Here is a 14,638-nt window from a genome sequence, read left to right as displayed (position 1 = left end):
GTATATAACTCACACACTTTGTTTGTATTGCATATTTGAAATATTTACCTGAGTACCTTTACCACCCCACCAAATGTAATAGTAAAATGATGCAATAAAGGGAATAACAGATTCATTACAGATTCATTTTAGACATTTTATTTTGGATACCAAATTAACAAAATAGTAAAAACATGCTTTTTAACCAGATTTTCAAAATCTTTAAATTGGAATTTAGAGAAATATAATCTCTATTGTTCTCTGTAAAATGTTGATTGTATGAATCTGAAACTTGTTGAGTTATTGAATAACTTATGCAACTAATTCATTATGTTGTTAGATGTTTAAATTGACACTTTACCTATCTTTATTTGGGCAAAATAACAGGCGTTTCAGTATCATGTGTCAATCTTTGAGATAAATAGGGGTATCTAGATGGAAATCATTTGTTTTTTATAGACATTGCCATTGAGGGCTTCCACCATTTAAAAGTAGTCAACTGGGTGGGGATTCCTAGGGGTTGGAAATTATCAGCCAATGATCAGAGAGCATTATCTTCTACAAAGTGGGTTGCCTGTGGTCAGAGAGGAAGAGGCAAAGTGAGAAGTTTTACTCCTCCCATAATCCCATAATTATGTATGGAGGTCAAATGAGGGTCAAATTTGGTTAACAAAAAATATAATTTCTTATTTGCTACGTGATGCTTATCTGATTGAATATAAGTTTCAAAATGGTTAGGTTGTTACGAATGCAATGATATAAGTGGATGCGTGTGACATTTCGGCAATTTACGCAAAAATTACTTTATTTCAGACTTGTGCCTGTTGTCAGAGTCCGAGAGATAGGTTGAGGACTCATCATGGATATACAACAAGTTTTAGCATAGACATTGCCATTGAGAGCTTCCACCATTTTAAAGTAGTCAACTCGGTGGGGATTCCTATGAGTTGGGAGGAATCAGCCAATGAAGAATAAGAAAATGGAATACTTTAAAATAGGGGTTGGAACCGGTTTAGGGAACAGAACCGAAAACCAGAAAATAACTACATTTTTAGAGGAACAGAATCAGAACCACAAACGAAAGTTATATATATTATTCCGGACAGAACCATTATTTTAAAAGCATGGAAACTGGTTAATAACGTTATTTTATGTCCCAGGCATTTTTTTCCAGTCCCACAAAAAATGCAACAAAGCGCCAAGGCAAAGCCCTCACTCTGTCACGCAGAAACGTATTCTTGTGTCTGCCTACCTGCCAGCTGAAAATCTTTGCCTGTGTGTGTGTAGGCAACCCACCCCTCCCCCTGAAGCATAGTCTAGTAGCCTACTGACGTTACAAGCATTCAGAAATGAGGGGGAAAGATTTTTTATTCGAGAAGAATGGATTAACCTTTCAATGCTAGTTAAGGATACTATAGACCCCACGTTTCATATTGGATTTAATAGCTACTAAAAGGTGAGATGTGTTTTTATTTTAATTCTGGTGGCGCTATGCATACACAAGCTTATTAGCTAGCTAAACTCAGGACCCTGTCTTTCAAAGATAATTCGTAAAAATCCAAATAACTTTACAGATCTTCATTGTAAAGTGTTTAAACAATGTTTCCCATGCTTGTTCAATGAACCATAAACAATTAATGAACATGTGGAACGGTCGTTAAGACACTAACAGCTTACAGACGGTTGGCAATTAAGGTCACAGTTATGACAATCTAGGACACTAAAGAGGCCTTTCTACTGACTCTGAAAAATACCAAAAGAAATATGCCCAGGGTCGCAGCTCATCTGCATGAACGTGCCTTAGGCATGCTGTAAGGAGGCATGACGACTGCAGATATGGCCAGGGCAATAAATTGCAATATCCATACTGTGAGACGCCTAAGACAGCGCTACAGGGAGACAGGACGGACAGCTGATCATGCTCACAGTGGCAGACCACGTGTAACAACACCTGCACAGGATCGGTACATCCGAACATCACACCTGCGGGACAGGTGCAAGATGGCAACAACAACTGCCCGAGTTACACCAGGAACGCACAATCCCTCCATCAGTGCTCAGACTGTCCGCAAAAGGCTGAGAGGCTGGACTGAGGGCTTGTAGGCCTGTTGTAACGCAGGTCCTCACCAGACATCACCGGCAACAACGTCGCCTATGGGCACAAACCCACCGTCGCTGGACCAGACAGGACTGGCAAAAAGGGCTCTTCACTGACGAGTCGCGGTTTTGTCTCAGGGGTGATGGTCGGGTTTGTGTTTATCTTCGAAGGACTGAGTGTTACACTGAGGCCTGTACCTTGGAGCAGGATCAAATACATGGCCAAATACAATACTCGACACCTTTTCCTGAAGTGTGCACTTGTCCACTACACACATGGTCTTCTGTAGATCAGTTGGTAGAGCATGCAACTTTAAATTGGAGACAGCACAGGCACTTCATTGAGGCTGTCACAGAATCCATCATCTCTATGGTGTCAATTGTTTCAGATGTAACCATTTCATTTTGGACAATTTTGGCTTATTTTGGACTTTAAAGAATCCCTATAGCTAACATACGGCTTGTTATCTTTAATTTGGACAGAAGTACAGTGACTTAGGAAAGTATTCAGACCCCTTGACTTTTTCTACATTTTGATACATTACAGCTTTATTCTAAAATTGATTAAATAATTTTTCTTCTCGTCAATCTACACACAATCCCTCATAATGACAAAGCAAAAACGTTTTATTGTCAATTATAAAATATAAAACAAATACCTTACTTACATAAATATTCAGACCCTTTGCTATGAAACTCAAAATTGAGCTGAGGTGCATCCTGTTTCCATTGATCATCCCTGAAATGCTTCTACAACTTGATTGGAGTTCACCTGTGGTCAATTCAATTGATTGGACATGATTCGGAAAGGCACACACCTGTCTATATAAGGTCCCACAGTTGACAGTGCATGTCAGAGCAAAAACCAAGCCATGAGGTAGAAAGAATTGCCGTAGAGCTCTGAGACAGGATTGTGTCGAGGCGCAGATCTGGGGAAGGGTACCAACAAATGCCTGCAGCATTGAAAGTCTCCAAGAACACAGTGGCCTCCATCATTTCGAAATGGAAGATGTTTGGAACCACCAAGACTCTTCCTAGAGCTGGCCACCCGGCCAAACTGAGCAATTGGGGGAGAAGGGCCTTGGTCAGGGAGGTGACCAAGAACCAGATGGTCACTCTGGCAGAGCTCCAGACTTCCTTTCTGGGGATGGGAGGATCTTCCAGAAGAAAAGGCCATCTTTGCAGCACTCCACCAATCAGGCCTTTATGGAGTGGCCAGACAGGAACCACCCCCCCCCCTCAGTAAAAGGCACATGACAGCCCGCTTGGAATTTGCCAAAAGGCAATGGGGACTCTCAGACCATGAGAAACAAGATTCTCTGGTCCAATGAAACCAAGATTGAGCTCTTGGCACCTCACCACGGTGAAGCATGGTAGTGGCAGCATCATGCTGTGGGGATGTTTTTCAGCGGTAGGGACTGGGAGACCAGAGAGATCCTTGATGAAAACCTGCTCCAGAGCACTCAGAACGTCAGACTGGGTCGAAGGTTCACCTTCCAACAGGACAACGACCCTAAGCACACAGCCAAGACAATGCTGCAATGGATTAGGGACAAGTTTATGAATGTACTTGAGTGACCCAGCCAGAGCCCAGACTTTAACCTGATCGAACATCTCTGGAGAGACCTGAAAATAGCTGTGCAGTGACGCTCCCCATCCAACCTGACAGAGCTTGAGAGGATCTACAGAGAAGAATGGGAGAAACTCTCCAAATACAGGTGTGCCAAGCTTGTAGTGTCATACCCAAGAAGACTTGAGGCTGTAATCACTGCCAAAGGTGTTTCAACAAATTACTGAGTAAAGGGTCTGAATACTTATGTAAATGTGTGTTTTTTTATACATTTGCAAAGAAAATGGGTATTGTGTGTAGATTGTTGAGGAAATAAAAATGCTTAAATCAATTTTAGAATAAGGCTGTAACATAACAAAATGTGGAAAAAGTCTAGGGGTCTCAATACTTTCCGAATGCAGTATTTGTACCAGCAAACATATTTGAGTCCTAAAATCATACTTTACATATTTCTTGATATACAGTTGAAGTCGGAAGTTACATAACCTTAGGTTGGAGTCATTGAAAATCGTTTTTCAACCACTCCACAAATGTCTTGTTAACAAATTATAGTTTTGGCAAGTCAGTTAGGACATCTTTGTGCATGGCACTAGTAATTTTTCCAAAAACATTTTACAGACAGATTATTTCACTGTATCACAATTCCAGTGGGTCAGAAGTTTACATACACTATGTTGACTGTGCTTTTAAACAGCTTGAAAATTCCAGAAAATGATGTCATGGCTTTAGAAGCTTCGGATAGGCTAATTGACATCATTTGAATCAATTGGAGGTGTACCCCTGGATGTATTTCAAGGCCTACCTTCAAACTCAGTGCCCCTTTGCTTGACATCATGGGAAAATCAAAAGAAATCTGCCAAATATTATAGACCTCCACAAGTCTGGTTCATCCTTGGGAGCAATTTTCAAATGATTGAAGGTACCACATTCATCTGTACAAACAATAGTACGCAAGTATAAACACCATGGGACCAGACAGCCGTCATACTGCTCAGGAAGGAGACGCGTTCCTAGAGATGAACATACTTTGATGCGAAACGTTCAAATCAATCCCAGAACAACACCAAAGGACCTTGTGAAGATGCTGGAGGGAACAGGTACAAAAGTATCTATATCCACAGTAAAACGAGTCCTATATCGACATAACCTGAAAGGCCGCTCAGCAAGGAAGAAGCCACTGCTCCAAAACCGCCATAAAAAAGCCAGACTACCGTTTGCTACTGCACATGGGGACAAAGATCGTACTTTTTGGAGAAATGTCCTCTGGTCTGATGAAACAACAATATAACTTTTTGGCCATAATGACCATCGTTATGTTTGGAGGAAAAAGGGGGATGCTTGCAAGCCGAAGAACACCATCCCAACCGTGAAGCACGGGGGTGGCAGCATCATGTTGTGGGGGTACTTTACTACAGGAGGGACTGGTGCACTTCACAAAATAGATGGCATCATGAGGAAGAAAAATTATGTGGATATATTGAAGCAACATCTCAAGACATCAGTCGGGAAGTTAAAGCTTGGTCGCAAATGGGTCTTCCAAATGGACAATGACCCCAAGCATATTTCCAAAGTTGTGACAAAATGGCTTAAGGACAAGAAAGTCAAGCTATTGGAGTGGCCATCACAAAGCCCTGACCTCAATTTTTTTTTCTGTAGAACATTTGTGGGCAGAACTGAAAAAGCGTGTGCGAGCAAGGAGGCCTACAAACCTGACTCAGTTACACCAGCTCTGTCAGGAGGAATGGGCCAAAATTCACCCAATTTACTGTGGGAAGCTTGTGGAAGGCTACCCGAAACGTTTGACCCATGTTAAACAATTTAAAGGCAATGCTACAAAATACTAATTGTGTGTATGTCAACTTCTGACCCACTGGGAATGTGATGAAAGAAATAAAAGCTTAAATAAATAATTCTCTGTACTATTATTCTGACATTTCACATTCTTAAAATAAAGTGGTGATCCTAACTGACCTAAGAGAGGGATTTTTTAGTAGGATTACATGTCAGGAATTGTGAAAAACTGAGTTTAAATGCATTTGGCTAAGGTGTATGCAAACTTCCAACTTCAACTGTATTAGATATTTGGTAGTGACCCCTCTTAAAAATACATTAAGATTCATCCAATTTGCTCATTTATTTAATAAAAATATTTGCAGACTGACTACTCACCATGTGGCCATAGTGGAGAGGGTTGCAATCCCATCTCCTGGTGATATGTGTAGTGTTGTGGCTTAAGGCACATTCATTCTGCTGTCTTTTAAAGTGTGTGCTTCGGTAGTGACATCAAAAGTGGGGACAGCATTTTTCAGAGATAAAAAAATATATAAAATATATATTTATATAAAATATATAAAATATTTAGATAAAAGTATATTTCAGTGTAATCATAGATAAACTCAAGATGTTCTATTGAAATAAGTGTTTAAAAAAATCACTGATTGCTTTATTTTCAAAAATGAAGTTTAGGAGTGACTGATTGGGACAGCCACCTCTCAATAGAAATAGGTGTATAAACACTGACTATGAACTATATTTATTTAACAATATGTTTGTTATTGCCTTGGATAGAGCTAGAACATATCATGGTGTAAGTAAATGTTCTAAGTTTGGAGACTTAACTGTTTTTTAAATGTTTTTTTGGGGGGGTGGGACAGCAATATACACCACTTACATTGAATCACCCATATACTGTATAATAATAATAATTAGGTGGGTGCTTATATTTGTCCAATTTCATACATGTACAACTGTGTATTAGTACATTTGTGAATTGGGAATGTGTTTTTTTGCATATCCCAACTCCCCCTGAGACACCCTCAGAGATTGAGGTCATGGCCAGTGTCAGCCATTATCAACAGCGACCCTGGAGCAATTAGGGTTAAGTGCCTTGCTCAAGGGCAAATCAACGAGCAACCTTTCCATTAATGTCGCAAGACTCTAACTGCTCGGCTACCTGCCACTCCTATAGGAGTTCAAGCAGCCTGGGTTGGTTACTGGTTTCAGAATGCACAATATAACTAATGGAGTCCAGCTCAATATTTAATCTGTGTAATGTGGAGATAGGAACATATATCTTGTAACTGAGACAAACAAATCGCTCAATCTCATTAGGGAATTAGGTTGAGAGGTTCAGCCCAATAAGGAATGAATGCAATGGTTTATTTATGATATCAAAGTGAGGCACTAAGAGGCCACTTTGCTGAGTAAATCTCAAACTGTAGCTTACATTTTCATTGCATCTGAAATCAAGTGATTACTTGATATCATAGTTTCTCTAAGTGTAGCATTCAATTGAAATTCAAAAAATATGCACCACTATCTGAATAGAGAATATCATAAGTAAATCTCTCTTTGTTTGGATTGCTCTAGCTGGAGACATGTTTCTCATATAAATGATATAACATCTATGTTTCAGGTGTACCTGTGGATGTATTTCAAGGCCTACCTTCAAACTCAGTGCCTCTTTGCTTGACATCAGGGGAAAATCAAAAGAGTTCAGCCAAGACCTGACATTTTTTGTTGTTGACCTCCACAAATCTGGTTCATCCTTGGGAGCAATTTTCAAATGCCTGAAGGTACCACATTCATCTGTACAAACAATAGTACGCAAGTATAAACACCATGGGACCACGCAGCCATCATACCGCTCAGGAAGGAGACACGTTCTGTCTCCTAGAGATGAACGTACTTTGCTGCGAAAAGTGCAAATCAATCCCAGAACAACAACAAAGGACCTTGTGAAGATGCTGGAGGAAACAGGTGCAAAAGTATCTATATCCCCAGTAAAACGAGTCCTATATCGACATAACCTGAAAGGCCGCTAAGCAAGGAAGAATCCACTGCTCCAAAACTGCCATGAAAAAGCCAGATCATACTTTTTGGAGAAATGTCCTCTGGTCTGATGAAACAAAAATAGAACTGTTTGGTCATAATGATCATCGTTATGTTTGGAGGAAAAAGGGGGAGGCTTGCAAGCCGAAGAACACTATCCCAACCGTGAAGCACGGGGGTGGAAGCACCATGTTGTGGGGATGCTTTGCTGCAGGAGGGACTGGTGCACTTCACAAAATAGATGGCATCATGAGGGTGGATAATTATGAGGATAGAAAATTATGAGGAAATATTGAAGCAAAATCTCAAGACATCAGTCAGGAAGTTAAAGCTTGGTCGCAAATGGGTCTTACAAATGGAAAATGAGCCCAAGCATACTTCCAAAATTTTGACAACAAAGTCAAGGTATTGGACAACAAAGTCCAATACCTTGGAGTGGTATTGGAGTGGCCATCACAAAGCCCTGACCTCAATCCTATAGAATTGTGGGCAGAACTGATAAAGCTTGTGCGAGCAAGGAGGCCTACAAACCTGACTCAGTTACACCAGCTCTGTCAGGAGGAATGGGCCAAAATTCATCCAATTTATTGTGGGAGCTTGTGGAAGGCTACCCGAAACATTTGACCCAAGTTAAACAATTTAAAGGCAATGCTACCAAATGCTAATTGAGTGTATGTAAACTTCTGACCCCACTGGGAATGTGATGAAAGAAATAAAAGCTGAAATAAATAATTCTCTCAACTATTATTCTGACATTTCACATTCTGAAAATGAAGTGGTGATTCTAACTGACTTAAGAGAGGGAATTTTTACTAGGATTAAATGTCAGGAATGGTGAAAAACTTAGTTTAAGTGTATTTGACTAAGGTGTATGTAAACTTCCGACGTCAACTGTATATGTGTCCTTGAAAGCCTGTTTGTTCAGTGAAAGCATTGAGGTCACCAGCCAGTAATGGCTATCTGACTCCAGTCTGACGTCTCAGGTTGAGGACAGATTTCACTGTGAGAAACGCATAGCATCTCCTGCAGTAACACAATGGTGTCTCTAATACACACACACACAGCTAGGCAAGGCTGACTTTAGTCACGACAGATTGACAGCTGGGACTCAACCTATTATTATGACAACCAATTGAAGGAAGGGTAGATTTCTGCGATTACATAAAACTGTACATGGTCACTGTATTGGCCTTTACATAAAAGCCTCTTGGCAAATAAACATTAACTCAAGGAGAAACCAAAGTCACACAAGTGTCCCTCACAGTCCTTTTTAAAGTAATCAAACATCTTAGAGAGGGCAAACGACATGCTTTTCTCTTGATAATATGAAACCTTAATAGTGACAGTGACAAATCTAAATCAGAGTACAAATCCAGCTTCCAAGCTGAGCTAAGTTCACACACCACCCTAGTCGGCTGCCTGCCACCAGAGGAAACAAAGGACACAATTGTTATAGATTACTAGCTGTCACCAAAAGACATATGACATCTGTATCATGCCTTGAACAGATTGTTTTACCTGAAATAGCATGTCCTACAACATTTGTCGATGCTTGCTGACGTTTAAATCCAGAATAGTGGATAGAAAAACAGAGGATGGCTTCTAATTGCATAGAGAAGTCTGGAGGGTCTCTGAACCTTGAAACATCACACTGAGAAGACGGAGAGAAATCCTTTTACTGTACAATGTCACCAATCCTTGCTATCATGTACAATGTGTGTCCCCTAAGCCTGCCCGTGACAGTCTGTGTCCAGGAGATGTCCTCTGACTGACCTTGGGACATTTCAGACACTGAAAACAAAAGGGGTGTCCATGTACTGTCAAAGCAGCCCAGAAAGGTGTGGAAGTCAACTCTTTCCAGCTCATACAGTTGGGACAAGGAGATGACTTTCAAGAAGCTAGTGTAGAGTGTGGGCACCTCTCTTCAGTCTGAACCGTGCATCTATATTTGACAGACAACTGTGAGTACAGATGGATGCGCATGCATAATCTATCTCACTGAGGATGGAAAATAGCCCATACAAAGAGCAGGATAGGGTGCGAGCTCTGCGCTCGAGCGATATACCAATACTACCACTACTGATACAGCTGCAAGCAGCAATAAAAGAGCCATTGAGTGGGGCCACAACCTGGGTGACGAAGGATAGTGTTGAGTAATAATATAGCTTCAAACAGTAGATATGGAAGTTAAGTGAGAATCACTAGCCAAGGTCAGAATTGCAATATCGAGTCATATACCAGTCTGAATAAGACTGAAGGATATGAAAATCGAATAACTGAATGTAAACTACACGTATCAATCTGATGTTTCTAATATAAACAAACATATTGCAACCCATTTTACTTTGAAAATAATATCACTGAGCCAAAACAACCCTCAGCATATTTGTGCTTTTTCCATAACCACAATAGTCATTCACAATACTGCCTTCCTTTTGATGTTGTCCGGGAAATGGTTTGATTCATGAAATCTCAAATTGGTGTCTAGAAATACAAAGGGCTGACAACTAGGTAAGAACCATGGAAATCATCCATCTTGGAAGTTTACACTTCACACTATAGAGAACCATTTCTGAGGAAATGTAAATGGTTTTTGTTATGAATCAAAATATGGTAATGATCAATAAATGTTTCTATCATCCCATGCAGAAAAGAAAGCTTTACAGTAGGCCATTTGAAAGGGAGACATGTTTTACTGTTGAGCAATTTCAATGATTGATATCCCTCCGAGGGCTTTAAAATCCTAATTATAAACTGGTTGGTGGGAGCCCTGAATGCTGATTGGCTGACAGCCGTGGTATATCAGACAGTATACCACGGGTATGACAAAATGTTTATTTTACTGCTCTAAATAAGTTGGTAACCAGTTTATAATAGCAATAAGGCACCTAGGGTGTTTGTGGTATAGGCGTTGTGCGTAAGAGCAGCCCTTAGCCGTGGTATATCGTCCATATACCACGCCTCCTCAGGCATTATTGCTTAAATATACATTTAGGCTAATGGATAAAGGAAATTAGCCTAGTGGGATTCGAACTCGCGACCTACCAGTTACTAGCCCAACACTTTAACCGCTAGGCTACCTCCCGCCCAATGCAGCCTCAGCAAGGTTATAAAAAATACCTGGCATTGGCAAATACATTTCTTCTCTGGTCAATGTCATTCACGTAGAGCAACGTAATGGATTCCTGACCAGACTATACCTCTTGATGAGGAACACCATTGACGGCGCACCATTTAATTATTATTCTTTTTTTACAACATGGTTCTACAACAAAGACGTAGGTGCTGAATTGCAGGAGGAAAACTCATAAGTGATGCAACAATGCTCAGACGCAAGGTCATAAAATGTAGTTTTGTCCAAGTGCTGGAACTATTCAATGAAGCTGACAATCCAGACCAGTTCACCGCTGGAGGTTTGGAAGATGCAGGACACAATCTTGAGATGCAAGTGCCAGCCACTATCATAGGAACATATTGACATGGCTAAGAGTGGGAAAGGAATGACATTCCATAAGAGCAAAATAAAAATGTATTATTTGTTTATAAAGTCTTCAATGACAAGAGAAATATAAACAATGGAGCAATAGTGTTTTGGTGATGACAAGGTAAGACACTTTTCCTGACCTCGTGAAGGTGTTTATAAATCCTATACTTCAAGAGCTATATTTGAGTACTTTAAATCACCAGAAGTCTTACAGCTTGACAGCTTATGTGTTCAAGGTTTGGGTCAAGATGTCAGTCAACTGATTTCATGCCATAATTAGATAATGCCACCCGTTAAAGAGGAAATGTAGGCCCACTTCATCTGGAAATAATCCACTTCATTTCAGAGTAATTGCACTCATTGAAGTCACTGAAGGCACGGCACTAAACCTGTATATAAGACCTGTATATAATTGTATTCTCATGTTTCTTTCACGTTTCACATGTTTTCATCCCATTTATATTACTACCTTTATTGTGCATTGTTGGGAAAGAGCTCGCAAATGAAGCATTTTACTTGACTGTTTCACACCTGCTGTATCCTGTGCATGTGACAATAAAACTTGAAACTTAAGTTGGTTGAGCACATCAATGTCTTGAATAGAATTATTCTGCAAACTCGCACCATACTAACAGGCAATGACAGCACTGTGCACTTAAATAGCAAATGTGTAATAGCACGTATGGCACTATTATAACCATAGTTAATGTCTGGGGATGTGAATGACAATGACATGAAAAATAACCATGTTACCTGAATCTCCCTTGCGTGGTATATGATAACCAGACCAAGAAGAATGATTGTAGAAAGGCTTATCAGGCATTTTAGAGCTAATGAATACAAGGATTCCTGCAACAAAAAAAAGAAAAATAGCAATAGTAATACAACAACACATACAACAAACAGTAGTCATCTTTTTTTTTTAAAGAAAACAAAAGAAGCTATATTTGTAAACCCTGTCTAAATGCTCTTAACGCTTGGGATACCATGTGTCACTATGTCAATGGAGCATGTAAACCGACCTGGACTAAGTGATCGAGCCATGTAAAGTATAGCTGATTGCATGGTACACGGAATACATCTTCAGTCTTCACTGTCTAAATATTTGATTCGTAAATAAAAACAAGGCGACTATACTACTACTGGTTTAATGCACTTTAAAATCAAACTTTCTGTTTTTCCTGGTCCACTCAACATGCCAGTCAATTAATTTGCCCGACCTAGATAATACTGCACAGTACCGGGATTGAGTTGAAAACGTACCTTTCCATATGCTCCCCATGAGAGTTCAGTCTCTATAACCATAACAACGATCCCAAACATCCCGAAGATCAAAGCATAGTCGCTGAGGCGCTTCCTTTTCTCAAACAAGGCCCTTCTATGTCCAAGCTTTTGCCCAATGTTCTGGTTCTTCTTTTTACCCGATTTACTGCCACTGTTGTTACATCCACCCCCTCCGTCTCCCGATGCGTAAGGCATCAGGGTGGTCGAATTGTTCTCCGGTTTGGATGCTAGGGTGTCCGATGCATCTGCGGTGGAAATTGGTTGTAAAGGCTGGGACTCTGAATCAAACTCGTGTAGGTTTCTGCGGGACGAGCTCAAGTTGCTCCGCGGCCGCATTACGCCGCCGTTGTATCTGCAGTTGCTCATGGCTATTTCGTTATACGAGTTACTCTCTTTGTGGCTGCTGCTCGGGCTGCCCCGCGGCCGATTGTGGCAGTGCTGATGGTGGTGATGTCTGGGTGAACTACCATGACTGGAGGGCTTAAACTCACAGACGCTAAATTGACAACCTTGTCCCGAAGACGTTACGGACGGCGTCCTTAAAGTTCCTTGAGTGGTCGCCGAAGTCCCGCGAAAAACTAGGCTTTTTCTTGCACCACAGGTACAGTTCTTGCAGGTGCAGCATTGGTTGCGCTGCTTAGTGGAGCGTTCCTCTGGTCCGCAGTAGTGCTGGTACTTACAGTGATGCTGGAACTGCTGCTCTTGAAAGAAATCGTTCTTCAACTGCAATGGGGTTTCCATGTCAGTGCTGCTGTTTAAAGCAGCAATCGAGTACCACCATGCACCCGCCGAAGGGCGTTGTGGTGGGTAAACGAGGACAGCTACAGAGCAAGATTAGACCCATTTCGGCTCCTGTAGAATGTCAGCGATGCCTCGGATTGGATAGACAGGACCAACACAACAGTCTTGACGTCACTGAAAAGGTTGCAACATCTTTTCGAACATTCACCCAAGGAAAGTAGCATGTCAGTGGAGGAAAAACAATCTTACAAGTGAGACTGCTGAGACTGCTCACGATGAGGAATAACACCATTGAGGGTGAAATATAAGGTTATTTCATAGGCTCCTAAACTAAGCCTACTGCTATGCATGTACGTTGGATCTCTCACCGATGTTCAGCCGGATGTTCACTATAATATAACAGTGGGGTAGCCTACCATACACTAAAACAAATGTGCTAAACAACACACATATAGTTTGGTGTACACAATGTCTATGTGGGTGCCAATAAAAAATGTCAACTTGGATTACATTGTAAATGCACATATATCCATTGCATTCGTGAAATAACAACCAAAACAATGTTAAGCCTTAAAGATGTTAGCTTTACATTGTTTTTCCATCATCCAATATTCTTCTGGTTAAAATGCATTTTATCAGCATGCACTATTTTAGGCTGGTATTGAAGGTAAGAGATAATAATCATGAAAACAAGTGTAGTGCATTTTATGTAGCCTAGCCTACTGACACAGAGAAGTCATCAGAGGATTTTGGCGGTGTGGGTTTGACTGGGCTCTTTGGCTCCAAACTGACTACCGCAGTTGAAAGCACTATAAAGATGTTGATGGTAAACACGCAACGTAAACACCATAGGAACCAGTGTCTCTCTCATTATCTACAAAAAAAAAATCTACTGCACTTGGACACATTTGGGAGCCAAAAAATATAGCCCCACTCCCGGGATAGGAGAGGCACATTCGATTCCGACAGGAACCCTCTATTGGAGATCCTATATGGTCAGAATAGAACACATGCTATGGTATCACTCAAAACCATTGTCTATTGTTTTCAATCGGTAGCAGGCAGCCCTATGCGTTGCGGATGTGCCATTTGATCCCCTCAAGATGTTGGAGGTGGATATTAAATTCACAAGGTATGTGCCTGTTCATCTTGGTTACAGTTATTGGCCAGAGACCATGTGACTTGGAATCCAGCCAGACTGCGGGTAGCCGTCTAAAACCTCAGACTGATGTGATCGCTGGTGGCGGTGTTATTAATGGAGTGGAGGAGTTATGTCACCCTGAGGAAATATAGGTAACTGTTCCATATCGAGCATCTGGGGAGTCATAAAGCAAAACCTGAACATAATCATCCACAAGTCTCGGGTGCCGCAGTAACCACAAAGTAGATTTGAAACACCCAAAATCTTTCTCTCAAACTAGGCCTAATATTTTTAAATCCTGAATTAGAATCCTGCATGTTCTGGTTGAGATATACTATTTAAATAATTGTATAGCTCAATATACAGTAGACTACGTGGTTAATAAAACTACAGTCCCCTCTCTAGAACAATTAACCTATGCACCAGTGACTCCAAACCTTGAAATGAGGGGAGCTGTCCACGGTCCTGAAGAAGAGTTACCAACGTCTGTCACCTGCAGACTGTGTTGCCC

The 14,638-nt window shown here is 40.9% G+C and overlaps 1 protein-coding gene across 2 annotated transcripts in view; it reads right to left on the bottom strand.

Moving 5' to 3' along the window:
* The window catches only part of LOC124007245 (small conductance calcium-activated potassium channel protein 2-like), a 33,667-nt gene extending 20,575 nt beyond the window's left edge, over positions 1-13,092 (bottom strand). For both annotated transcript variants that reach the window (XM_046317666.1, XM_046317667.1), the window contains exons 1-2: positions 12,225-13,092; positions 11,715-11,810 (exon numbers count right to left, since the gene is read on the bottom strand). In XM_046317666.1, the coding sequence (XP_046173622.1) occupies positions 11,715-11,810; positions 12,225-12,986 (858 nt within the window). In that variant the 5' untranslated portion in view covers positions 12,987-13,092. The remainder of the gene's footprint in view (positions 1-11,714; positions 11,811-12,224) is intronic.
* Between the last annotated feature and the right edge of the window lie 1,546 nt (positions 13,093-14,638).

The sequence above is a fragment of the Oncorhynchus gorbuscha genome, linkage group LG20, assembly GCF_021184085.1.
Source record: "Oncorhynchus gorbuscha isolate QuinsamMale2020 ecotype Even-year linkage group LG20, OgorEven_v1.0, whole genome shotgun sequence".
NCBI classification, from domain to species: Eukaryota; Metazoa; Chordata; class Actinopteri; order Salmoniformes; family Salmonidae; genus Oncorhynchus; species Oncorhynchus gorbuscha.
The sequence above is the reverse complement of the archived record's forward strand: the minus strand, read 5'-3'. Positions and strand labels throughout refer to the sequence as shown.